This window comes from Parus major, chromosome 3, assembly GCF_001522545.3.
Source record: "Parus major isolate Abel chromosome 3, Parus_major1.1, whole genome shotgun sequence".
Lineage (NCBI taxonomy): Eukaryota > Metazoa > Chordata > Aves > Passeriformes > Paridae > Parus > Parus major.
This window is the reverse complement of record NC_031770.1, coordinates 84,652,069-84,679,813: the sequence shown is the minus strand read 5'-3', so window position 1 is coordinate 84,679,813 and position 27,745 is coordinate 84,652,069. Positions and strand designations below refer to the sequence as shown.

General features: G+C 36.9%; 1 protein-coding gene across 7 annotated transcripts in view; it reads left to right on the top strand.

Moving 5' to 3' along the window:
- The window catches only part of COL19A1 (collagen type XIX alpha 1 chain), a 186,569-nt gene that overhangs the window by 1,491 nt on the left and 157,333 nt on the right, over positions 1 to 27,745 (top strand). For 5 of the 7 annotated variants that reach the window (XM_033512990.1, XM_033512991.1, XM_033512992.1 and 2 more), the window contains exons 2-4: positions 1,339 to 1,465; positions 9,867 to 9,941; positions 10,455 to 10,554. In XM_033512990.1, the coding sequence (XP_033368881.1) occupies positions 1,375 to 1,465; positions 9,867 to 9,941; positions 10,455 to 10,554 (266 nt within the window). In that variant the 5' untranslated portion in view covers positions 1,339 to 1,374. Of the gene's footprint in view, positions 1 to 173; positions 395 to 602; positions 668 to 1,338; positions 1,466 to 9,866; positions 9,942 to 10,454; positions 10,555 to 27,745 lie in introns of those variants that run through there. The other 2 variants (XM_015622436.3, XM_033512989.1) reach the window with 2 other exon arrangements.

The following is a 27,745-nucleotide window of genomic DNA, read 5'->3' as shown; positions in this document are numbered from 1 at the left end:
GGAAGCGGCGGCGGGCGCTTTGCTTGCTCGCCGGGCTCTCCTGGCTCCCGGGCCGGCGCTCTCCCGGCTCCGGGGCGGGCGCGGCGGAGGGAGCCCGGGCCGGGGGCGAGGCGCGGAGCCGAGAGCGGGAGAGCGGCCCCGGCAGCGGGGCGGGGGCGCTGCCCGGGCGCCCGCCCTGCCGAGCCGGGGAGCTGCCCGCTTGCCTTCCCGCCCGGAGTGTTAAACCCTCCCTCCGGCAAACGCGGCTCGATCCGAGGGAAGCGAGGCTGCCGGCACTACCGGGTTAGAGGCTGTGCTGCCCAGGCTCGGGGCGCCCCGAAGGCTGCGGTGCGCCGGCTGTGCGAGCGAGCGGAGCCTCCTGGAGCAGCCGGCGGGAGAGGACCCGAGCCTGGAGGTGCGGCGGCAGCGAGGGGGTGGCGGGATTGATGATCGGAGCCCTTCAGAAAACCAGACCTCCGCAGAGGCAGCTCTAACTGAATTCCCGATGCCTGCTTGTAAAGCAGGTGCAGGAAATTAAATGATAATTTATTTGAACATGTATTCGCTTTGATGCTGCTGGGAAGGCTAGAAAAGTTAATCATGATGTAGTTGCTGTCAGTACACGACAGAATACCTTTGATGATGAATAAGGTGCCTTGCGAAAATAATGATAAAAAGTGCATCTTAGGTATATGACTGCTTTTCTTACAGAAAATGTGCTAGAAAAAATAGTAGACGTTTTCTGTGTTTCCTTAAATTCATGTGTATTTATACGTCGTAGTTGGCTTTAGAAGAAAGCTTTTGTCCTCTAATGGCAGTACCAGTTTGTGTTGTTGAAGCCTGTACTTTTGTGAGATTTAAACTGGAAATTCAATCTATGCTGCTCTAGGCACTTTGCAAGGTGGTGAAATATGGCATTTTGGTTTCTTTGTGGTTAAACTCAGACAATTGCGTGTTGCCGCTGTTCCATTTGAGGACTACTTCAGCAGTCACTGTGAATGTTGTGACACCACAGTTTAGCTAATATATTGAAAAATAATTTGGGGAGAAATATAAAAGAAAATTAGTAATTGCTAATGAAATGAACATTCAGTGCCTTTACAATTAATATCTCCAAGATAATCTTTCTAAGGTGTTACTTCTGAGTTTATTAATAACAAACTAAAAAGGAGTATAATTATCATTTATTTCCAAATTAGCATAAATCTTTCATGTAGCTCAAACAGATAAATCGTACACTTGTATGTGACTAGCAACCTCCTCTTCACAATTAAGAAGCTCTTGTGCGTGGTGTTTTGACAAAGTGAGGTAAGAACAATAAGATGAGATTGTTCTGAATATGTTTATTTTTTGTTCTAGATTTGTAGCTGTTTGTTCACATGTGTCCAGGAGGAGATGAAGTACATTGGATCCTGCATAGTTTGGCTTTGTATGGCAGTCTTCCTCTTTCCTGTTTCTACTTCCGTGGCTGTCAGTGACCAGACAGGTACTTCCACTTTTCTTGCCCATCACAGCCCAAAGGCATAAATCTCAGTTCTGAAAAATTTTTAGTAAATAAGAAGAACACATGGAAAATAAACACTATGAATGGATAAAATTATACAAGGTTGTTTAAATCTCTTTTCTGAAATAAGCTAAGTTTGAAGCAGTTCCAAAGCAGGCTTTCTGCTTCCTGTGCTTGGAAGATTCATGTTTGGAGGTAATTGTAGTTCCTAGGGGGGTTCATTTTGTACTTTTCTTTTCCTACCATACAAAACAAGATTATAAATCAGAATTTGCAAAACTTTTGTGAAAAAAATCATGTGGCTTTATTAGAGCAGACCAGTTATCACATTGGCCTAAACAATCTAATGCTCATGTTAACCACACCTATACTTAATCTCTAGACTGGGTCATATGTTTCACACAGAGCAAAAAAACCCCCTTTTTCCTAAGAAGATGGGTGAAAGGAATAGAAAGAGGTTGTTTAACTTAAAAGCTGTTACCTGTTTTCCACAAATTTTCTCACATTTCTCTCTTCTTTCTCTTACTTTCCACATGCTATCTAGTGTTCTCACTTAAACTCCAAATTAACTCTCCAAAATGTGAATTCTGTCTTAAAGATGGATCATATGTGCTTGTCAAATATGGAACATCAGTTTTCTAGAATTACTCAGTCTCAGCAAGTACTTGAATTTATAATTTTCCTACAATTATTAGCAAGGAGAACATGTTTATTACTATTTAAATTAAGTTGGGTTTTTTCCTCAAAAATAAAATTAAGTCTTAGTAATGCTGTTCCTTTCCAGAAATCTTATAAAAGATAATAGAAACTACACACACTCAACAACTTTAAATCTCAATAACTCATTTGTAACTCAGGCCCAAGAAGTTTAAAAGCCCATGACTAGGAAAATAATCCTTTTACTACCCCTGGAAACTATAAAAAGTAATAATGAATAAATAATAAGTATAATGTGTGGGCTCTGAGGTAATAATAATGCATTGTGAAGAGCCAGAATTTAAGTCAAAGTCTTTCCCCTTTTATTTTTAGGGCAGTGAGGCTAAGTGCTCTGCTGATGAATTATTCTTAACCCCTCTGAGAGATCAAGCCTACATCATAGGTGTGAAATCATTCTGTCTGAAAGAAGAAAAATGGGTTTTATTCTGTCATTGCTAGGTAGTGGGTTGCAGAAGGGAAATTTTTAAAGTGCTAAAATGGTGAGAGTACAGAAGGTTCCCTAGCAATGTAGATTGAAAAATGTTAAAACAAAATTCCAGAAGGCACCGTCTATTTTCTTTTATATTTTTTTTCCTAATGAAATGATGCCTTAGTAAAAGTTGGGCCAGCCACAGAAGATGTGGCAGATACACTGTTTATTCTCAGTTCAAGGTATCTGAACTGTGTATTACATTCTGTTAGAAGCTTGTAGCCAAGCAGCCAGGCTTGAGGTTGCAGTTTTCCTTAGCCTGGTTGCCATAAATGGGTCAAATATGGGTCCAATTGAACTGCTAGGAAGAAAAGGAGAGATTGAGCCTCTCCTGTGAATAACTGAGGGTGTGCACTTGAAAGAGGCTTCTTCAGTTTGTGGTGGTATAGGCAGATGGTGAGGAATAACAAGTCAATAGCTGCCAGCTTGAGGAGCTCTGCCAACAGCAGGTATATGAGTTAAGCCCAGAGTTAAACTCCAGTTGATAACAGGAAAGAGACTCTACTAGAGTTTGTAGGGATGGTTACTGCCAAAAAATACATGCAAGTTATAGACCAGAAAGCAGGAGTTAGGAAAGAATAGACCCAGTAGCAGAGCAGCGGTAAAAGTGGTACAGGTCTTTCTGCCAACCTTTTGCTCATCTGCTCTGTTCAACTGAACCAAGTCCTCTGTGTTGCAAAGTTGTCACAATCCAGTTTGATAATTTGTATGCAGGTGAATCTGTTAAAAATTTGAAATGTGCTTTCTTCATGAAAAGAGTAATATCTAAAGGGTTTTTTTTGGTTTTCCTATCTTGCATTCAGTCTCTCTTTCTTGGGCCTTTGTTCCCTCCGATGTACAAGTTCTGTTTAAATCAACTTCTGTCCTTCAATATTCCACCTAGATGATCTTTTTGGTTTTCTTCCTTCAACCTCATATGCATAACATTTATTTCTGTGGGCTAATATGGAAACTTTTCCAGCAAAGTACATTTAGGTAGGCTCTGAGATTATTATATTTACATCTTGAAATTTCTCACTGATCTATTTGAATCATAAGGAATGGCTTCAAGTACATGGAAAAGGGTAGACTAGAGTTAATTTGAGGGTGGTAAGAGAAAGAAGTGTGTTAGGGGAAGGATTGACTTGTGTACATCTATAGGGGAGAGCCTTCTGAGCAGGCATGCTGAATATCCTTTGTGACTTATTCATTGGGCCAATATTGTAATAAATAAATACCAGTATTAAAAAAAGAGACATGGGCTGAGAGAATATACTGGATCTTCTTGGAGCAGTTCTCCTTAGGCCTTGAGGGTGCCAGTAAGCATTAGATTCACATAGAGGATTTCTTTCAGTTCTCATGTTTTGATATGCTTGGTGCTCATTAGAAGGAAGCACTCGTTTCTCAGGATGGAGTATAGTAAATCTGAAGGGAGGCAGTTTAGGAGTTTTCCACAGGCATATTTTTGATCTGACTGCAAGCATGCTTTCTTCATGTTGTCTACTTATTATTATTGGGAATATTTGAGGTTTGAGTGTCGCTGCAAGGTCTTTCTATACTGACACATGAACTTCTAATTTGATCATTCCTGTGTGCTTTATTTTAAGAATATTAATATTTTGTCTTATTCCCAGATCATTGCTTCTTTTTCAACTTTCTTTTACAATTACTTTTTCTTAAAGTCTCTTGCTAATCCATGAAAAATGCGGTATAAACAAAGTCCTGGGGCTATCAGCCATGGTGAATTTTCCTTGTCTTTTGACATGGAATGTGTTGTGAAAAGTATTGGCTGTGGGTCGTGATTTTAGATAGGCACTCCAACCCAGACACAGTGAGTGATTTCAAGTATGCAATTCAGTTCAGCTTTTTGGTTTTCATGTTTTAGTACAGCTAGATACTTCTCTAAATCAATATAATGACTCTACAGTAACTCTTATATTGTATGTATTAAATTTTTCACATACACGATGTATTCATATTCCTGATATTCCCATGTAACCTGGCTTGAATGTTCCCAGGGATGGGGCATCTACCACCTCTCTGGGCAACCTGTTCCAGTGTTTCACCACCATTATTGTAAGGTCTAGTCTAAATCTAACCTCTTTTATTTAAAACCATTACCCCTTGTCCTGTCACAAGGATAAAAATCCTCATAAAAATCTGTACCCATCTTTCTTACAGGCCCACTGGCTGGAAGGCTGGAGTAAGGTCTCCCTGGAGTCTTTCTCTTCTTGAGGCTGAAAACCTTAACTCTCAGGAGAGATGCCCTAGCTCTCTGATCATTTTTGTGGCCTTCCTTTACACCTGTTCCAGCAGGTCCATGTCTTTCTTGTGCTGGGGCCCTGGAGTTGGATGCAGTAGTCAGGGTGGGGGGGTTCTCATGAGAGATGATGGGCAGAATCACTTCTCTTGATCTGCTGGCTATGCTTCTTCAGATGTAGCCCAGGATATGATGGGCTTTCTGGTCAGTGAACACACACTGTCAGCTGATCTCCAGCTTTTCATCCACTGGTATTCTCAAAGGTTCTTGTCAGGGCTGCTCTCAATTCCTTCAGCCCCCAGCCTGTTTTGATACTGAGCATTGCCCTGGCCCAGGCGCAGCACCTCAAGAGGTTGTTGAACCTCACAAGATTCCCATGAGCTCAATTCTTGAGCTTTTCTAGCTCCCTCTGGATGACATCCTGTCTTTCAGGTGTGTCAACTGCACCACTCAGCTTGATGTCATCTGCAAATGTGCTGAGGGTGCACTCAATCCCTTCATCTATGTTGTTAATTAATTCAGTAACATTGGTCCCAAACGGGTCACCACTTGTCACTGATTTCCATCTGGACATTGAGGAGTTGGCCACTCCCCTCTGGATGTGACTGTCCTACCAATTCTTCATCCTCCAAGCAGCACACATGTCAAATCCCAGCATCTACAATTCAGAGATACTTTGGGGACCATGTCTTGCAGAGGTCTTGCAGAAATCTGGACAAAATCCATAGCTCTTCCCTTGTCCACTGATGTAGTCACTCCATTATAGAAGGACACGGAGTTAGTCATGCAAAACTTGCCCTTGGTGAAGTGATGCTTGTTGTCTCAAATAACATGAAGTCCTGCTTTTCACTACTTACTCTTCTTCATGGGAGAATATAGTTCTCCAGGAGTATGAGTATCCTAATCCTCGAACTCTGTTGCTTGGATTTCTTACTTCTGGCTGCCAATGCTGTTGGATTACTTCATAACCATCTAAATAGTCACCAGACTTGAGGCTGACTTCTTTACTGTATCATGTTCCCTTCATTCTTCCCACCCTTGTCTTAATTAACATGTACATTTTAATGTAATATAATCTTCTTTACAGAGTAAAATAGCAGAACACAAAAACGTCACATCTTATTTCCTGGTGCCTGTATACTTGACGCTGCAGATATGTAGGAAATCTGAATTCTTGACCTTATTTGAAAGCAAGCCAGCTGGATCTGCTTATCTTCAGTATGCATACATTTGAGGTGGACTCACTAGATATCATTGCTGATATTTGCAAGTGTGTGGCTGACCCTGAAGAGGTTGCCTATGTCTGTGTGTTTATGAAGCCTGATCCAGTAAGAGTATGAGAAAAATTTTGGGTAATATGGGCTTCTTCTGCCTGAAGCTTGAGTCAACAGGGGGGTATACATCAGGATATGGGTATACATTATGTTGGTCTTTGCTGTTTGGCCACATTCATTGAGCTGGCCGTGGTTACTGATGGTAACTTCAGTGCCTTTGCAATGTGCATGTCAGTGGTGATAGACGGCAGGAAAAACTTCACCTGAATGTGAAGTTTAATTATAAAGTAGTACATGGGTACTTGTGAAGTGAATCTAGCCATTACAAGTTACACTTACCTGGAGAGGCCAAAACTGCCCACTGGAAGTTACAGTTCCTACTCAGGAAGTGCACACAAGAGATATCTGTAAGAGGGAGATCGAAGCACACACCACAGTCTTTTCTGTCCTCATTTGCATGGAATGGAAAGCTGAGCATGGTGCCTAGATACAAGTTGCAGTGTGCTTCAACAGGTGTCCTGATCATTCCAGGAATTTGGAACACGTCATTGCGTGTTGCAACAGATATGCCTAGATGCAATGCCTTTTTTTTTTTTTTCTTTTAGTAATGCTATTAGAAAACAAACAAAAAAAATCTTCCTAATCTTAATGGTAAGAGAAAATACAGTGATCTGTGATGTACCTGATTAGTCTGCATAAATTAAAATTTTCAAGATTGTTTGATTGATTTTATATTAATAAGCTCATAACTAGAACTCATTATCTTATAAAGATCCAGGTCAAATTCTTTGTATGGGTAGGTAAATTTATTAATTTAAAGATAAGTTAACTTGACCATTGATATCATTAGTTTAATATGAATTTTTTGTTCAGTCCACACAGATGGAGTTTTATCACGTGCAGGGCAATCTAACATATAAATGTAAGCTTGCTCTTCTTACTATTTCATGAATTTTATAGTAATGTATTTCAACATGTCTGGTAGGTTCATGGTTTCCCACTGGATGAGCAGTAAGGGTTTATCTTGTTCTTTTACTTTCCTGAATACCTTTATGTAGACCTTGTCGTTCAGCTGCCCACGTGTTGAACGAGAAAATTGCCTGTTTTCTCTCAAGCTAAAGAAAATTTAAGGATCTGCTACCAGTACTAAAAATCGTGGAAGAGGTTAACGCTACAAGCTGTAACTGCAGAAAGAATTTTCATCACTCTATAGTAATGAAAGTTGTCAGTCTTGGTATGAAGAGAGTTTGGTCTTGTTATTTGAGAGTTTTCCCTTAGCTCTCTGGTAAAAGGAATAGCACTGAACTAAAGGAGTGCATCAGTAGCATGCAATAGAAGATTCATCGTAACTCTTTCAGTTCTGGGGATGTGGAATACAAGTAACTAACACTTAAATGGCCTGTCTGTGCTGTGACTGTTATGCCACTGATAAAAATAGGTCCACGGTCCAGTCTGTGGCATGTGAGGAATCATTGCTATCATCTGGATAACACAAAAATTAAGGCTTGAGTCTTTATTTGGACGTGGAAAAAAGTAGCTGTGGGGAATAGGCTCAAACTTTCTAGTCTTTCACTGCTCAACACACATGAAAGTTAATGCTGAATAAAAAAAAAAAGCACACTTGTGTCCCAGGTTCTCTAAAGCTTACGTAAGTTTAGGGTAAAATCACCAATAAGTACACTCTGTCTGCTCTTATAAGTATTGTCAAGAACATAACCAAAAAGAGAATTTGCCTTGAAATGCATTTAATGTTTTTGAAAAAAGCTTTTTGGAAACATGTAGATTTAAGAAAAACATCTGTCCATGTATGTCTGACATTCTTTTGTGACTTCAGCCATAAATGGCTTCCTTTACGCCAGCTTATTTCTTAGAGCTACATTTATGTAAATATACCCTAACAACATGTATTGTTTTAAAGTGGCTGTATATAGAATTCTATAGTTTAATAATCTGTATTTGATTGAAGGTTGAGGTTTGTAAACTAAAGGGTATCTAAGGTGAACCCGTTTCTTTCCCATGCTGTGTGTGTATATATCAACTGGTGGACTGGAATTGCTGTTACTCTGTAATTCCAGTGAATGCTTTTCTCACTGTATAAAACTTCCTGCTAACCAAGAATGATGAAAGATTTCACTTCAGAGTTTTCAACATGAATATTCCTTACAGATCGGCATCTTTTCTGGAGAAAGGGAATTTACAGAGTTTTTCATGCATGTGTTTCATCTCATTTATCATGAAACTCTATCTGTACAAGGAAAAACATGCATATCCACGTATTTATGGATCTATATGAGGGAAAGAAAAGATTTATTTTCTTAGAGCCTTAGAAGTAAATTCATTTATCTGTGATGTTACTTGTAGTAGTCAATTATTAGTTGTAACACTAATTTTACATGTGAAGCACATGGAACTTCATGAATCTTACAAAAAAAAAGAAAAAAAGAAAGGTGTTTCACCCTATCTATTCTTTAGATAGTTGACAAAGCTTTCATTAACTGTATTACCAGGAGGTTTCTTTATGTCTGTATTATATGATATTGTTTCACTTCTACTAGTTATTTCCAATTAGCCGTTCTTAATCCAGATAAAATACTGAAATCTATTTAATAGCATTTAAGAGTTTTGAAGGATAATATGCTTTCTACATAACTACAGAATAAATGACAAATTTCACATGCTTTAAGTATTTAAGCTTTCACAATAGCTTTCAAATGTAGCTAGTTTTAATACCAGTGTTTGGTCTGGATGTCCTTATGAAACATTTAGGTATACATGATTTCCAGGTTAATGATAGGACATTCCTTACTTGTTTTATTGAGCCAATGCTTCAGAAACCACCTGGACCTTCATTGTTCAGCAGCTTCAGATACACCTTGGACAACTTTTTAGTTTCATCAGCTCACAAAACTCTATGCTTGATAAATTGTCAGGCCAAATATCATAACTTTTCATCTTTGATTTGCTAGTACTTTTAGGATTTAGCAGGGCTATTTGCAAAACTTGTTAAATATTGAGCCTTATTTCTGACTCCTGAACAAAAGTAACAATTTTCTGTATTTCCTTCTTAAAAGTGGGCATTCTTATATATCTATTAAAAAAGAGCATAAAGGACATAATGCAAGCAAGAAGTAATAATAATTAATATTACATACTAACAATACAGTGTTTTATCTAAGGGTTCTGTTAGATTTAACCTCAGTTTATTTACCATGTTCCAAATTTTAGTATGTTCTGTTTGCGTACCAAAGTACTTTGGTTCAGACTTACTCCCCTACTTCAAGCTTTTTTTCCCTAAAATATAATATTGTTCCATATTCAGGAGTGGGGGAAAATATTTTCTAGTAATACAAAAGGAACTTGGAACAGATATTACTGCTTTATAGAGTGTTGTAAATGGAAACAGTGTGGTAAGAATTTAATGGTTTTCTTCTGGCTCTATTGTTTATATGAACTTTAACCACAGGCAGCTGAATTAAAATGCAATACAAATTCTATCTGCTTATCTTATTGGAAGTGTAGTATAAAAACTGCTCTTGTTTAGATTTGGTAATTTGGTTTATTGCTGCTTTTCATGTCCTAAAGAAACATTCCTGTCAATATTACTATATTTGCCATGATAGTTTGTTCAATGCCTGTTAGTTTGTTAATATTTTACCATAGATACTATACTGTGTTCTCTTGAAGGCTCTGTGTGTCCTTTAATGAAAACAGCTGCCCGTCATCTCAAACAAATCAACAGAGACATTCGTGGTGTATCAGGTAAATGACCAAGCTAATATGAATATCTGTATTAATTAGCTGGTAATGATTACTGGATGTAATCATAGTCTGACTGAATCTCGCTTTAAAATTGAAAAGTTAGGACAGAATGCCATCCCCAAAAAGCACCTAAAAGCTGCTGCTGCTCTCAAGAAGGTGACATTAAAATCAGAACATGTTTTTCCTCAAATGTATTGGTTCAAGTTCAGCAGCCACACTAATTTGCATAGGTTTTTTTCCCATCATCTTGCATTCTTATCAATTCAGATGATAAAAGGAACTTGCAAATTAATTTTTCAGTTTTTAAAGTTATCTATCAAGTGAATTTTGTGTGAATAGTTTTAATAAAATGAATATTGAAAGTATCTCTGATTTCAAGCTCTACTTTTTAAAATAGCTAGTCAGTCTGTATTCTAGAAATGCTAGTATGCTTGTATTCAAGTATGCTAAAAATGATTTACTTATGGTTATTAAATTCCACTAAATTGTATCATATTGTGTTCTGTTTTACAGGATTTGATCTGGCAGAAAGCTTTTCTTTAAGGCAAACATCTTGTGGTGGGGAAAAGATCTGTTTTAAACTGGGAAGTGCACCTCTCATTAGAGATACAAGGTAAGATACTATTTTCATGCTTAGCTTTTAAAAGATAGAGCTCATATTCAATGCTACTAATCAACTGAATCACTGAACTTGTATCCAAAGAATGCCACAGAAAGCAGTATGGCTGTTTTTAGTTTTTTTCAGGTTCTTTTGTGCTGGAAGCATTTTGATTTTTGTGTGCTTTCCTTCTGGAATCTGGGAGTATGTAGGTAGTAAGTTAATCGTGAAAAGCACTTTCTCAAATCATGATTCTAATACTGAAAATTCTACTGTTAATACATTAATATTTATAAAACAAAGGAAACAAATTACTTCCATGGTATGATAGGAAATATTATACTAATCTCCCCTCAGCTCAGTGAAGTTGTCTGTCCTCTCTCTCACTACTGCTGGCAAGATTAAGGAGAGAGTATCACCATTTCCTTGAATGCTGTATTTTATTTTCCTTGTATTCACAATTTGCCTTAGAGCAGCAACAGAATAGTGGGCACTCAGTGCAGAGGAGTAAGTAGGCAAAATCTTATTCTGGCACAGGGTGGGATGAAAAGCAGAGACTGCATGAAAAAGCAAAAGAACAGGGAAAGGGAGTAAGGCACAATTGGATTGGACAGACTTAAGTTTGCATAGCGACAAGGAAATGTCAAGAAGCAGTTAGGAATGTAGTCTCAAGTTCCCTGTGCTCAGTGGAGAGAGAGGATCATCTCAGAGCTTCTTGGTTGAGATGTGCTCTGAGTCATGGGACTGTGGTTTCTGTACAGCATGTTCCTGCCATGACGAGGGAAGCAACTGTATTCCCATGTCTTCAGGTTGGGTATTTTCTGTTGCAAGAGGTCTGGCTCCAGCTTGCCTAGTAAAAAACCACACCTGGTCCTTGGACTTCCCCTTTGCATCCTGAGCATAGCACAGAGGGACTGTGAGTAGCATGAGGCCAGGGGAAAGGAAGAAGGAGAAGAGTTGGAGGCACCCACACACAAAACCAAGTAATCTTTGTGAGAGAAGCATGACTACGGAAAGAGTTTATCTAGTAATTTGAAATATTTAGGTTCTCTAAGTTTTTCTGACATGTTTGATACCATAAGTGCAAATTCTTATGCTTGTGTAATTCTGCAAAGTTAAACTAATCACTTTTTTTTTTTTAAAAAAAATACATGGGATGCTAGCTATTAAAGGAAAATTCAGTAGACAAAATTGACACCAACAGTGCTCTTCTTTTATTGGGACCTTTCCACTGTTATCCAGATTTTCTTTAGAAGAGGAACAGGCGATAGTAGGTACCACCCATAAATGTCTATACTAAAAATATTTTGAGAGATTTTCCGTAAGAAAACTTTCCTTTAAAAAATTAATAATTTTTCTGTTTTTTACAAGTTTTTTTTTTTTCAATTTATGGGAATTTGAGGGAAACATGAGACTACAGGAGGGTAGAAAATCAAGGCAATAACCAAATATGTGGAGCAATTTTCCTTTAGGAATAAAAAGCTAAGTAGTGCTAAGAAATGCATCTTGTGCACTGACTTTATTTTGAAACAGTAAGAAAATCAGTGCCAAAAATGGAGTAGAGAGAAGCTAGAAATTGCAAAAGGGTTAATTATTTAAAATTCATATTACTCTGAGGTAAAATTCCTGATTCAAAGTATTGATTTCTAATTTCTGAGTGGTTTTAGAAGTGGTCTGAAAGGTCATGTTGAGGTTAAAAAACATTAAGCTTTCTTCTTGATTTTATTTAGTAGGCCTGAATACTAATGTCTGGTTTTGCTTCTTTTGAAAACAGTTTATTATTGACAGCAATCAAAATGGGGAATTCACACCATGGCTGATAGCTGTGACCTAACAAAGCCCTAACTATTAGCTATTGCAAGGAAACTGTTGTTTGGCTTTTTTATTTCTTGCTGTGTCTTATCTCATCAGCTTTTCGAAGGGAGAGGAAAAATTGACTAGTTTTTCTTCATTGTGAGTGTAACTTGGGCAGGGGCTAAAAAATTTCAGTTAGGGGTAAACCTGGAAGGGAGGTGGCTTGGCTTTCATGGTCTCTTGGTTCTCACATTCCTCACTATCCCTGTTATTATCTTCTGTGTATCCTCATTAAAGAAAAAGAAAAATAAAAAACTAAAGAGAAGATCTTTCTGGTTTCTCCTAAAATATACATCTTTAATGGATGAGAAATTTAGCTGGATGAAGCAACTGAGATGTTGATTAATAAAATGCATATCAGTGCTAATATATGAATAAAGTTAGGTAGAAAATTAGTATCATGTTATTGATGATAATAAGGTACAAGATAATATTTTCAGTCACCTTGCTGTGCAAGTAAGTTGTACGTCATACATATATCTTCCTGAACAATAAAATAGTTAAAAGTTTTATCAAATACATTCAAGCATTGTAGAACTTCTGTTAAATCCTTCTTCTTCATGGCAATAATCTTGCTCATCCTTTATTAACTTTCTTCTCAGAAATACATGTCATTAAAAGATTAATTCCATTCTTAATTATTTCAGCTTGTTAAATATAAAATTGCTTTCTGATACTGAGATAACAATTTGGAAAAATAGTTTTTAAAAATTTTCTTTGAAGTATGTTGCTTTTTAAACTCTTCTGAAGTTTTAAGAATTTTTTTTAAAATAAGGGCAGATGGCAGGGTCAAAAAGTCAGGTTTTGGGTTTTTACATGGTAGGGTTACAATAAAGGACAGTCAGAAGCTTGGGTATCTGTCATCATAACCTTATCATTTACTATCTCAATTACCCATGTACAATATCTTTTAATTAATTATTTTTATTTAAACCTGCTTCTCTTACATTATGTCAGGTCGTGTGGTTCCAGACCCCTTGTGTTATTAGATGGCTTTAGGGATCATTCTACCTCAGAAAATATTTTAGTGGACATGGTGCGCAGTAAGCAGCAGAACAGTGTTTGTTATCCATCCTGCAGGAAATTGAGAGTATCTGATTAAGCTGACTAGCAAGTATCAAGTAACCTGGCACATCTCCTCTTGCATTTCATTCATTCAGTTGTAGTGTGGGTAATAGAAAGCTATGCTGTGCAATTTTTCTTCTGTGATGCCATTTTGGTTTTTTTCAATGGACATGGAGTAGTGTTTCACCTATTTATATGTTGTAAATAATTTACAATGCACTGTCAGCTTGGGAAATTGATTACGTTTATTTATGTTGGACTTCAGCTGTAGGTCTTTATCTCTTTCTATGATGCTGTTCTGTATATATTTTGTCTTGTGATACCAGATGGATAGCATTTCTCATGCTTTATGTAAATGACTGTAAAATATTAATGTAATGCCAGTAATACTTTACTGATTAAAACTGGGAATTGCTTATTGAAGTTCTTTGTGGACTTGAACAGAAGTTATTTCTGAGGAAATAAGTGTATCTGAGCTTTTGAATCAGAAAGAAAATCATAGTCAAGTACTGTTAGGCAGACAGTCTAATTATATAGTCAAAATCACACCACAGAATCATATAATAATAGTAATTATATAATGATTTCGTTTCATCTCAACAAATACCTTGGAGAGTCACATTTCTTCTCCAGACTTTAACATGTACTGCCCATGTAGTGTATTCCAGCGTGGCACAGAGTTGGCTGACAAAGGAGAACAGGGTTTTGTGCTGGTAGCACTCCTTTAGACCTGCCAGCAGTATTCAATACTTCTGGACATGAAGCCTCTTGGGCTAATCTTTGTTCTTCAGTTGCCTTAGAGTAAATAGCTCTATGATGAATTAATTTCACTGACTTTCTCTAAGGATGCATCAGACATCAGTTGTTCCTCATTCTCACTTTTCTGGGTTGCTGGTGGGCCATTTTTTTCCTCTTCTGAAAGCACCAATAAAGGAGATAATAAGCTGGTTTCAGCTGACTTTTAGAATGTTTTTGAAATGGATGTTCTTGATTAGCAAATCTTCATGGCACAGTCACAGCTTTCTTATTTTGTAGTTTGTTTGGCTTGACAAACCGTATTAATTTACTGAGGAGATTATCATAGCTGGCTGTTAAATGATCTGAGTTACAGCAGTTGGGATTACTCTCAAGACTCCTTTAGGAATTGTTCCCCTGTCATAAGATACTACAAAAGAGCTTGGATTTTGACTGTATTTGGACTACGAGCTCCACCAGCAAAGTTGTTACTCACTGCTGCCAGAAGAGCTGTGGCTTGGGCCATATTTCAGAGAAAGTGTTTCACCTCCTTGGGATGACTCCTTATAGGAGGAAGAAATACCGCTCCCACTTGCCTCAGTAAATTCTAGGCAGGAGCATTCTTTCTGCTAAGAACAGAAATTCCTGATGCATAATATTTATGTGGGGTTTTCTGTTTGTTTTTAGTGCTAACCTTTTTAATCGCAAAAAAAATGTGGTGGTAATTCCATTTTCTTAGAACACAGCTGGCATCGAGAGAGGGGGTTTCTGTGCTCATTGTCAGAAGCCTTTTCATCTCCAGAAATTTGCTTTCCCAAAGCCATCTATCTCTACATGATTTTGCAACCATTTACTTTGCTGTCTGTTCTCTGTCTTTATCTGCTGAGACCACTCAAAACTCAAAAATACTGAGTTCCTTTCATAAACTTCAGCTCTCCTTGAAGGTCCTCCTGAGCATAATTTTTTATTATTTTTGTACATGGCATTTGTTTTTAGCAGCAGAGTTAGTTTCAATAGTCTTCTTGAATAATATTTTAAGACTTATTTTAGGAAGTTTTATTCCTATTTCTTAAAAGTGGTATAGAATAGATAGATGTGATATTCACTTGTTTCCAAAAAAATTCAGTGAAGACTTTTAAATGGTGACTGAAAATGGCAATGAGGTATTATTCCAGTCTTGAGCCAGTAGTTACAATTATTCAAACCAAGCTTTTATCTGTGCTGACACAAAGTCCTGCTAGCCTTTGGACTGTTAAAATATTAGATAGTTATGCAAGAAAATGCCTCTCCTTTACTGTATCACGTATTTATTTGAGGTCATTTGAGCAGTTGAAGCCAACAATGCTAAGACTGAAATGTCTGGTATTTTGGTTGCAGGGTATTTTCAAGAAAAAGGCATTGCCTTTGGAATTTGCTTCCAGAGTGTGGGAGCCTGAATGTAGTACAAATTCTGATGTTTCTTCAGGTCTTTTAAACTAGTGGATCAGAAGCTATAGTGATTCCGTCTTTTATCCTCAAATAGCGTGTTTTGTGTTTATTTCCAGAAACTTCAACACTTACTCTATTTTAGAAATTAAAAAGAAGGAAAATACAGTGATTACTGTTGAAAGAACAAATTTGTGTTGTAACCACCTTGTAAATACCAATTTTTTAATTTCGTAACTAAGTAGAAAAATGGGGCTTCTTACCACGTAAAATCACTGACCAACACTTATATTAAAGAATAATCATCTTTGAATATCTTTCTGCATTTTTGGGCTTGTTTCTAACTGAAAATTTACAAGAAATATGGAATTTTTTATAAAATTCAAAATTTGGGTGTCAATGGATTTTAATGTCCATATTGAGTTTGAAACATTCTGCAATTTAACATACAATTTACTATGCAGACAGAATTGGGAAAGAAAAGGTAAAGACAGAGGCGGCAGAAGGGAAAAGTACATTTAAAAATGTATAGCACTTACATTAAAAGCACACTGTGAGGGAACAGAGAGTTAGAAAATCTTTTTTAATGAAGCTACTGACTGTAACAAATTCGAATTCTTTGATCTGTAGTGTGTTCCCCTGACAGTGGAGCACTTAGTGGGGCAGTGTCATACCAGTTGAAACGGTAAAATGGATGAAGGAGACTCTTTCTTTTCCTTTTTTTTCTCCCCAGTGATGATGTTCTTGCTGTGAAGCACTTGCAAATAAAGGGAAGAGGCCTTTGGTAAAAGTGTACCAAAGAATACTTTGGTAAAGTACAAGGTGTGTACTTTAAGGGCATTGCTCCACAACAAGAGCGTGCAGGAGACCAGCAGTGTTCGTGTGCAATCCCATGTGCCTCCTGGCAGGCAGTAAACAAATCCAAATATACAAAGCCAAAATTATTACTTGGAACAAAATAAAATTAGGAGCTTGCTTTCACAGTGTCCATCTCCATCTCTCAGCCTCATCTCACTTCCTTCGGATCGGCCTCTCTGTTCAGCGAGGCTGGCGGCTGTGCCGTCCCAGCAGTCACCGAGGGGAAGGAGCCAGATAGGCTGCCCCCAGCCCCAGCAGCACGGCCTTTAGCTAAAACAAACCCTGAAACTGAACCTCCACTTTGTAAGGGTTTAACCTGCCCTGTGGAAAACAATCCCAGTGTTCCGATTAAAACGACAGCATCTGCAATTTCACTTTTGTAATATAGTCCTGCAGGGAATTCCTTTCTATTTTCATCTGATACGGAAGCCAAAACTATTTTTCAGTTTTCTTGTTTAAGATCACAATATCTAAAGCGTAGATTTTCATAGATACTGAAAGTGCAAGACAAAGTTATTGTGTTATTAGATTTCTAGATGCAGCAGGAGAAATTTACCTAGATACTTCTCAGTGATCCTTAGTTGAAAACCTGGGCACAAATTCTGAAGAAGGTTGTTCAATTTACCAGTACATTAACTGAAGGAGCCTTAAGTGATGCCAGAGTGTGGGGAACTTGCAGATAAGTTTACGTGCCTCTTACTCCCTTTCAAACGTGATGATTTTTAAAATCTTTGCAGTGTTTTCTTAGTTTGTCTTGGTCACTTTTTAAAATAAAAAGTCTGTCAAAATGAGTACAAGGAAGATGCAGATCTAAGTCTTTAACAAGCTCTGCGTTTGATAGTCTTAGAACAAAAGTGTGGTTGCAAAATCAGTACAGATGAAGGTTTTTGGAAAAACCAGAATAGCTCTGGATATCTACAGACATACTATATGTAACCACACAGAATTCAATGATATGTACTGGGCATAATGCATGCAGCTGAGGATAGACTGTAGCCCCATTATGTTGTATATAGAGACTGAAAGATCATTTATCAGTTTTGCTGATTGAGCTGAGAGGATTCAAGTGTCTTTATAAAATGCATATAATTTTTCTAGCTGAAGCAATGGTGTCACATGCTTCAAAAGTAATTTATCCGCAGACTAGGGAAAAAAACAACAAACAAAAACAACAAACAGCCCTGTAATAAATCAGATCTTTATTTTTCTGGCTTTTGTGATTTAACACTGTATAATCTACTTTGCTTTAGCTATGCTGTCGGGCATTTCTTCTCTTAACTAAAGTTGTACCTACAAAAAGATGTTTGTGCTGATATATCTGTCTTTATACTGGGACTTTTTGTTTAAACATATCATAGAGATATCATACCCTTCCCCCACCTTGCCTCTGTGTTTTTAGGTTTTATATCTAAAAATAGTTCATGGTCTGTCTCACAGGGAAACTGCCTGGTGTATTTTTTTATTTCCCTGATTTTCATTTATTTTCATTTGGTTCTGAAAGATTTTTGGCCTCTAGCATTTATACGTGGTTAGCTTTTTGCAGTTTTTGTCATCATGCTATGAAGTATTTTTTTGTTTATGGAGATAAATTGACAAAATTTTTAAAATACTTCTTTGATTTTAAGTGGACAGTATTGTCCATGCTCTGTGTTTTTCACTTAGAGGTCTGGGTATCAATTTGAGTTCAGTCCTAAGTCTACAGAGTTTGTTGATTGCAGTCTTGGCTGTCTCAAGTGAATATTTGTCATGCCACAAACTCATTTCAATGAGTTTGGAATGATTTAATAAACTTCAACTTGAAAAACGATCTGTAATCTATAGAAACAAGATGTACAGATATTGGTATATTAACAGAACCACATGCAAGAGATCATGTTATTTTTGGATTTAGTCAGTGTGACTAGTTGCTATATCTCAAAATTCTATTTAAAAAAAAATAAATCCTAAAAATACTCTGGGATTAGGCATGACAATTTAGGCTTTGAATAACTTATTGATGGTTCCTAATATGGCATTGTGCCTCTAATTTTCATAGGAAAATTCATGTATCTTTTATTTTAGGGATTAGGCTACTAATTATTGATAAACCTATATTAACAATGTTAATGTTGAAGTCCTTGATAAACTTCGATTTACCTCTATTATTCAGTTTTCTTTGTGAACTCTGCTAAGAGTTCTGCTTAGGTTAGATATTAGGAATTTATTTTTCACTGAAAGGTTTGTAAAGCATTGAAACAGACTGCCCCCCACATGGACGTGGTAAAGCCCCTATCCCTGGAAGTGTACAAAAGCATATGGGTATGGTGCTTGAGAACACAGTTTATTGTGGACATGGGGTTCTAGGCTGGCCTTGATGATCGTGAATGTCTTTTCCAGCCTTAACATTTCTGAGAGTCTGATTCTGTGATAGTTTGGTAAGAAATGCGTATGCTCATAATCTATGGTGATTGATTTATTCAAATACTTTTGAATTCATATCCCAAAAATATCCATTGGTTAAGGCATGTGGGATTTGCTTTGGACCACTCCTGAAAAGTAACAGAAATAAGATTATTAGGGGCTCATGACGCTATGCATGGTTTTTTCCTCTTACTGGATCTGTCTCTTACATGAGCAGTTCAGAATGCTAGACATTAAATGGCAGTTTAAATTAATCTGTGGAACTAAACAAAAAGTACAATAGTACTCACCAGGAGTGTATGCAATGATGGCAATTGATTGCCAAGACTTGCAGGGAAGACGTGCCATTCCAGCCCAATTCTTGCACTGAGGACCCTCTGTGGTGGATGCACTTTGAACTATAACGTGTGCAATTGCAGCATTAAGTCATTTCTCTTTCTCAGGATGGACATCTAGCAGTGACTTGTACAGAATTAGTAGATAATGATAGCTCATTTTATAGGTAAAAGTGGTACTTGGAAACAGGGGGTTTGGGGATGTGAATCTTCTATTGCAGTAATTTGACTTTCTTTAATATCTCCTGTGAGACTAAGTTGCTGAGAATTAGAATGTTTAGCATATGACATTATATTCTAATAGGAACTGTGGACAACATATGATAAGAACAGTAACCAATAAGAATAATCGTATGTACAGAGGCACTGGAAGAAAATTTATTACAAAAGGACTAAATATAAAATGTAAATTCTAGCAGTACTTTAGTAATGAGGTTGTATATGATGACTTCAATGTCTGAAAAGGAAATGCCATCAGATATCTGTTAAGTCAAAAAGGAGCATAGACTTTGAAATTATTTCTTTTTTTAATAGCCTGGTTTTTGTTCCACAGAACTTTTTCTAAATTTAGAAAGTGATAAATAATTGTATTACTGCTAATATGTGGAGACAGATACGCAATGCTACCAGGAAATTACATAAGCTTAAGATTGGTTTGTTGTGAAAGTGTTAGGAGCACTAAAAAAAACACTTCATGATTCAAGATAGCTGATATGATTTCATGAAAAGGAAAGTCATGACTCATTAACCAATTAGAGTTCTTGAAAGATCAGAGTTAGAACATAGCCTTGCTTCTTTTTTCTCCTTAAAAATAAGTTAGAACTACTCATTAATTCATATTGTGCCTAAGAGTACATTTCTTATAGCATCCTAACTTTTTTTATCACAATTAAGGTTAAGCGTCATCTCTTTAAAAAGCTTATGCTGATTATGTTCTAACACAAGTGTGTACTCCTACCCAGCTTGCTCTAGGTGATCCTGCATGAGCAGGGGGGTGGAGCAGATGACCTCAATAAGTTCCCTCCAACCTCAGCCATTCTGGAGTTCTATGATTGCATTATAAACTGTTCTGTTAATAATTTCTCTTCCTTAAGAATATAGTTTCCCATAATATTAGGTATGTAATTCAATTGTCAAGCATGTAAATTATAGGGTATGAGTGAATTCATCAAAATGCAGGTTTTTTAATGGAGCGATGAGGGAACTTCCAAGTACTTCCCTTTTAAAACTTCCAAGTACTTCCCTTTTAAAACTTCCAAAATATTTCTTTCATTTCATCTCATGCTTAAATGTTATAATTTTATTTAAAGAAAAATATTGGTGATAATAGTAATTTTTTTTTTTACTATTATCACTTTTCTACTTTTTATCTACTAGTTTCTAGTCTACTAGGTAATATAATGTTCTTAGAATTTTCATCAGCAGTACAGATTCTAATCTCAGTTTTACTGTTGAGAAAAGATGATCATTCTTCATCCCATTTCTTTTATTTTGCATGAAAATTTCATGGATGATTTAACCTCAAGTTACTATAGTTGATGCATTGGCTTAATGCAAAGCTGTTCTGCTCTGGAGCCTTCACTTTTTTGAGGAAAGTTTGTGAATTTCTAGCATATCAAGCTTCCTTGCTTGGATATAAGACACCTAGTCTAATTCCCCAGTCTAAGAAAGGCTTCCAGTCATATTCAGTGTTCTTCCCAGTTGGGTTTGGTGTATTCTTTTGATGTGAAGCTTAGAATTCACCTAAATAAAACGTTTATTGACTTATCCATATCACTGCTTGAGGTATCCTCTCAAAAGCTCTGTCTTGAGCCAGATACAGGACCCCATCTCTCTTTATAAGCTTTGGGTTTTGTTTCTGTCCTAGCACTTTAAAGGGAATACCTGGACACTCCCCAGCTGGATCTGATAGTAACAGGGTTAGCAAGTCACAGATCTTTGGTCCATCCTGTTAAATATAGTTATGACTCAGCAGATAGCAATGTTGGTATTTTAAAACTGCATTTATTTTTAACCCCATTTAATCTGTAACTTACAAAAAAATTCATTATTACATGAATTGTGAGAGCTGCAGGCTAAGCTGTATATTCTCTTGTTGTGGTTTGTTGGTTTTTTTTTTTAATGGGCATTAATTAGTCAGTCTAAATCCCGAGACTTAATAAAAATAGTTTCCAGTTTCTGAAAATGTTAGTAAGCGTTCTGATGTGATGCAAATAAGGTTTTTGATAATTTCTTTTCCATACTCATTCACCTAAAATTTGTGGATGTTAACAGTTCTTATATACTGTAAAAGAGCACATTATTTATCTGATTACCCTTCTAAGTGTAAGCAGAACACCAGCTTTAAATATGCATAGACTTGTCATGCTGTGTGTAGGGGGTGTTAAAGCAAAAGCATGTTCTTTCTGTAGCTTCACTCTTGCAGCTGACAGCTACTTTTTCAGGCCTGACCCTACTATCTGGTGTCATTAACCTTTCTTACTTGGATCTCTTCTGTTGGTAACTCAATCTTCACTGCTTACACCTTCTTTTTTTGGGAAGATCAATTGGAATCAAATCAGGTAGATATACCCATTTATAAAAGAGTTGGAGGCTTTAGTGCCTTTGGTCTTGCCTGTGCCATTTTACTTAAGCACTTCTTAGCATGGCCTGCTCGCAACTTTAGCCAGGAATGACTTTGTTTATTTTTAGGCAGTCCTGCATGCTGAAGAGGAGGAGGCTAGTTATCCAGATGATTATTTGGGGTTAGCAAAAAAGCACCCCTTAGTTTGGTGCAGCTGAACTCCAAACAGCAGTGCTAGCTCTCCCTTTCCCCTGCCAGCGGTGCTGTTAGGTTCACTGTGAGCTCTCAGCGTTTTCACAAGAGGGACCCTGGCCTGTGAGATGGTTTGCCCTTTAACAGCAGCCAGGCTTGTCTAGGACTTGGCAGAATGAGCCTGGGAAGGAAAGGGAGAGCCTGTTCCAAATGTAATCAGCAGTTCACTTAGCCGGTACTTGTTCCATTGGTTCATTGTAAAAACCTACCAGAAGTTTGGGATGGGGATGAGGGGAGACTAAACAGGAAGAAACTGAGTGTTCTATGGAAACAACGTTTTTAGGTTGGGTAGCATGATGTCATGCAGAAACACACAAGGTGCCTTCCAAAACCTCAGTGTGAGAAGTGGAAGGGTGTGAGTCTCTCAGCATGAAGCTCTGATGGAGCTGACTCACCCACCTCTGTACCAACCTAAAGAGACCTTTGTGCAATCAGTTAGTGTCTCTAGGTATCTGTACAAATGTCTGAGAAGAAGTGGATGCTTAGATTTCTTCCTCCTACAGGGAAGATTGTATGGATATATAAGCCAAGTAATTCCTGATGTCATCCCTCCTTTCCAAATATGAAGTGCAATTTCTCTCTGTCTTCATGGCCTCCAATAGGAAAATTTTCTATTGTAGTTTGATTTTTTTTTACTTTTCCAGACAATAGCAACCACCTAAATATACAAATATTTAATATTGTACAATAGGTCTTGCTTCATGGTAGGAAGCATATAAAAATGTGTGCAGAGCAATTTTCTCTGTCAGTTGCCTGCCGGAAGTCACCATAATTTTTTTCATTAACATCATCAGAAGGTTTCTTGATCAGCTGAATAATTTAATTCCACCATAGATAATCATATTTAGCATAAGAACTTAATATCTCATTGACTTCAGAGTCTGATAAATAGCAGACTACTCTAATAACTAGACCTATTGTGTTTGTTCCATTTCTGGGAGCTAACCAGAATGACCATGTGAGTTATGAAAGAGCTCCTAAAATTTCAAAATAAAAAACATGGGTAGATGTTGAAAGAAATATTCAAAGTTTCTCTGAAAGTATTGAAGTTCTCATTCTCTTCTCTTGATGGTTGCCATCCACAATTTGATTTTAGGATATTTAGGACAGATAAGTGTCATTTTTGCATAACCTCTAAACACCAAAAATCTTGTTGCAGTTCTTGAATGAGCTGAAGACAATTTAAATCTCTGCCACACTCTTAAGCATATCTTAATTTTACATTTTTAACAAAGTCTGTATCTTTGGAGGCAATCACAAACTCACTGAAGAAAAGAACAAATCATCACGCTTCTCTGGATTCTGCCATTAATCTCCAAAGAGAAAATTATGTTTGTTTTTTTGTGTGTGTTGCTTGTGAGAAATATCAGACCCTAAGAAAACTATTCTGTAGGGGAAATCGATTTACTAGTGTGGTTCTGAGTAAGGAAAAGCACTGAAGATTTCTGTGGTGTTCACACTGAACAATAAGGCCACGTTTTCATGTGTGCAGTGTGGTTTCAGTCTTTCAGTCCCTACAGTGAATCACAGTGGAAACCTATTATGAAACTGGGGATGGGGGAAGCACATCTGAAGTTCTACATGTCAGCACTAAAAGGAAAGTAGAAGAGCATAATTCTCAACAGGAAACGACTGGAGTTCAAAACAGATGATTTTCTTTTGGTTACTTTTATATTTTCAGAGTAGATGCACGTTGCTGCTATTTACGCTGACCACAGATCTTGATTCAGAGTGTTTCCTTTACTTAGATGACCAGAGAACAAACAAATTGAGAGATGGGGAACAAAGAATGAAAGAAGTAGAGGCCCATGTTTTTCTCACCATGGAAAACCTTTCCTCTCCATTGCTTTCTGTGAATCATGGAATTGGACAATACTTTCTGGTATCCCTCTGCCCCATGCTGCTCAAACAGCAAGGCTGTAACTTCATCAAAAGTTCTGAAAGCTGCCTTCCACAACACAGGATTCCAAAATTCTTTGTTGAACTGAAATTTCTAGGAAATCCATCAAAATTCAGCCAAATTCTACTTAGGAAAAAGAGAATAAAAATTGTTGTATTTCAATATCCATTAATATATTTTACTGCTTTTAATTGTGTTGTTCTTATTACTGCTGATTTTTTTGTTCCAGAAAACTTAAAGTACACTGAAATAGGATAAACTTGCAAAGCAGACATTTAGTCTGACATCTTTAAAATCAAAGGAAGACTGGCCTTTGACTTGTTTAGGGCTGGGAGTTCACCAATAGCTCCTGTAAATAAGGATACAGCATATCGCTGGAAACCCTAGGGTTGAAGTACTTTGCGCAGACATAACAGGTTTGTTATTTCTGTGCCTCTTTCAAACCAACCTTTTTTCAAAAGCCCTTTGAAATTTTGATATCAATACAATTGACTTTCAGTCCAAAAAGATCCTGAACAACCTGTATATTAAAAGAGTCAGCTAATCTATACCTGCTCTGTAAATGAAAGCAGAGGCGTGCCGAAGTATATTAAATATTAGGTAAATCCCCCTTCTCAATGTTAAAATAATCTGCAGCTTTGCTTTCAGCAGTACATTTCATGAGTAGGTTGAGCTCTCCCTAAGTAATTAATAACTCTTAAGCTGTCTGAATAGTTTCCCTTGAGTTGCATCATATAATGTGTCGTATGAAAACAACTTGAGGCCTAATGTAACATGAAACTGTATAGTGCATCTTAATGTGATTTGAGGAAGATGGATGGGAAGGAAATTATTTCTTATTCTGACAGAGAAGACAGCTGTTCTTAGCTTTTATTTGAAAAGAATTTGAAATACACTTTCTAGGCAGGGATTAAGAAATTGTTCTAGTTCGTTGATTCCTGTTTTCCTGTTGTACCAGTCAAGTTAGGTAAAAACTGAGAATCAAAAATACAGTAATTTGTTATAAAAATATTGATAATAATGTTGAGATTTTTGTATTTGGTTGACCTGAACTTTACTTTTTTTATCCATAACAGATCTGAGTTTAAACCCTTTGCAAACATGAAAAAGTTAACATTTCAGTGTCTCCATCAATGAAGTACGAAATAAATCATTACCCAACACAGAAAAGTTTTTTCTAACTCCTTGAGTTAGTAGTTAAAACAGAAAAGTTTTAACTAACTCCTTGAGTTCTGGTCACCAAATTATTGTAACATTGTCGTGTTACAAGTGACATATATCAGGTAATGGTATATGTCAGCTGGAAAAGATATGTCTTGCCATAAACTCTAAACATCTCTCACTTCACTCTCAGGAAATGCAAGTTGGCTCATCTTTCTCTTCTTGGAAGACATACGGCAAGCTGGAGGCTTCATTGATACTTGTAAATACGGAAGTTTATCATATACTGTAGTGTATTCTCATTCGATATGGAACAATTAGAGTTCAGAAGATTTAAAAATAGATGCTTCTTTTCCATTAGTGCTTTTTTTAAAAATAAAAACAAAAGGTAAATAAAGGATTGCCTTACTAAATTTGATATGGGTAACTCAATGCTGCTTTACAAAGATAGAACTAAAACTGTTTATAGCACAGTTACATATACACAGTTAATTCATTCATAATTACTTCTTTTAGTCTGCTAGCCCTAGCAGTTCCAGCTGGTATCTGCATTTCAGAACCTTTGAGGAAAAAAATGAAATTAATAAAGAAAATGTTTTGCCAAACATTCTATACTTTATAAACCGTGGAAGGTATGTGTAAATACAGTGGTAAAGTTCATGCAACATTCTTGTAAATGCTCTTCTGGTAACCCCATAATGTACATTCATATTATACACCTGTTTTTTAGGAAAAAAACTATGGCTACATTTGATCCAGTAAAAAAGAGGAGAATGCAGCAAAAGCCTTTGCAACTCTGTGTACACATATGCTTTGATGGAGTGGTGGACAGTTGTTGCAAAAACATGTGTGTTCGTTACCATTCTGGCTGCATCTGCTTCATGTTTCAGACAGTGAAATGTTATGAAATAACTGAATGTATTGATTTGTAACATATCTATGTATAATCTAAGACCTTGTATTGCTGGGAATCTTCCTTCTGGCTGTTGATGGTCTCCTCAATTTTCCAGCTGAGGCCTCTGTAGTTTGCAGTACGTCTCAGTCCAGCAGATTAGGGTGGTATAAATTAAAACTTCTGTATTCAATACATGTGCTTCAATTCCTGCTATTGTTTTCAGTCGTTTCCACCAAGGGTGTGCTTTACTTTAACACAGTGCTCCATTCATCAACTTTTTTTTTTATTATATACTACTGACAATATGGACAGAGGGAGAGAATCAGAATGTTGAAATTCCACCTAAAGTACAATTTAATCAGACTCTGGGCGCCTGACTCTGAGAATAATTCAAGTTGCCCACTCTCAAACACCACCCAACCCCTAGTGGCACCTAAAATGAATAATTTTGGACAACTAATTTCCCCCAGCGTCTGGGCATAAATTCCAGGCGTGCTTAGAAGCACCATGGCTTAAGCAGACAGGCATGTAACTCCCACCCAGGTTTCATTGTGACTCAAAGATGTGTGTAGAGATGCCAGAACGTTGCCCATATCCCTAGAGGTGCCTAAACCATTGACTGTGCTTCAGTCACACATAGTAAGCTTAGACAGCATTGGAGTCAACACAAACCACAGCAGTCATGAGTGTTTTGAGTGTAGGAGAGGAAGAGAGCACCTTTTTAATACCCTTAAAGATCTGAGCAATCATCTGGGAAGTATGTCTGGTTTGATAAGGAAATTAAACGAGAAGGAGAGAACTTAACTGTTGTTACACTGAAAAGGATATTTTCCTTTCATGAAGACCTCAGATTTTTTGCTCCCTAGTCTGATGATGTATTTTGTTCAGACTCTGTTGTCCAAAAAGGCATCTGTTTGAGAGATAAGGATACGATCATCTGCTTGTTTGTGTTAATTTGTGAGTTCTTTTGTCTTGTCTTTATAGATAAATTTTCACACTTACCAGTTGCCACCCATATTTCTGTAACATTATAACTTGCTAAAAATCTGTCATCTCTCTTACTGCTTTTGGTGCAGACACCATGATTTACTACCCTAAGTTCTCTTCTTGTGCCGTGTGTACATCTGTACAGAGTTTGAGATGAGCTTGGTGTAGGTTTCCTTCACTCTTTTTGTCTCTCCTTTCCTTACTGTTTTTATACTGTGCCATGTGGAAAGGTTAAATATTCTGTGTTGGAATAATTTCTGGGTTGTGGACGTGTGGAACAACTTTCCTGTGAATTTTTTATTAATGTTTAATACTGTTCCTTTATTGTTTTCACCCTGTACATAATACCTCATAAGTTTTGTTAGGTTTTAAATGTTTGTAGATGTGATCAGGTGAAACAGTATAGTAAACATTCAAAGAAGTTCAGAATTTCAAATTCCGTGTTATATTTCAAATATTTAGTGTAATAATGGTTTGACTTTTCTCATGTTCCAACATGAGGTTTTATGTTCATTTTTCTGTTTGTTCTTTTATTTTTCTCATCAAATATCATTATATATTTATTGTTAAAAATGTGTACATAGTTTCTCTTTTTTTGAGGCTTTTTTAACTGTTTTTAGAGTGGAAAATACCATGGTAATAATACTTAAATATCACTGAAGTATCTTACTAATCATCTGTGCCTAAGTCACTTCAGTGCTCAATGCATTCTTTTTAATTCTATTACAGTCACTTGAAGCCATTCAGAGAGCAAGAGCATAGGGGAAATTGTGTAT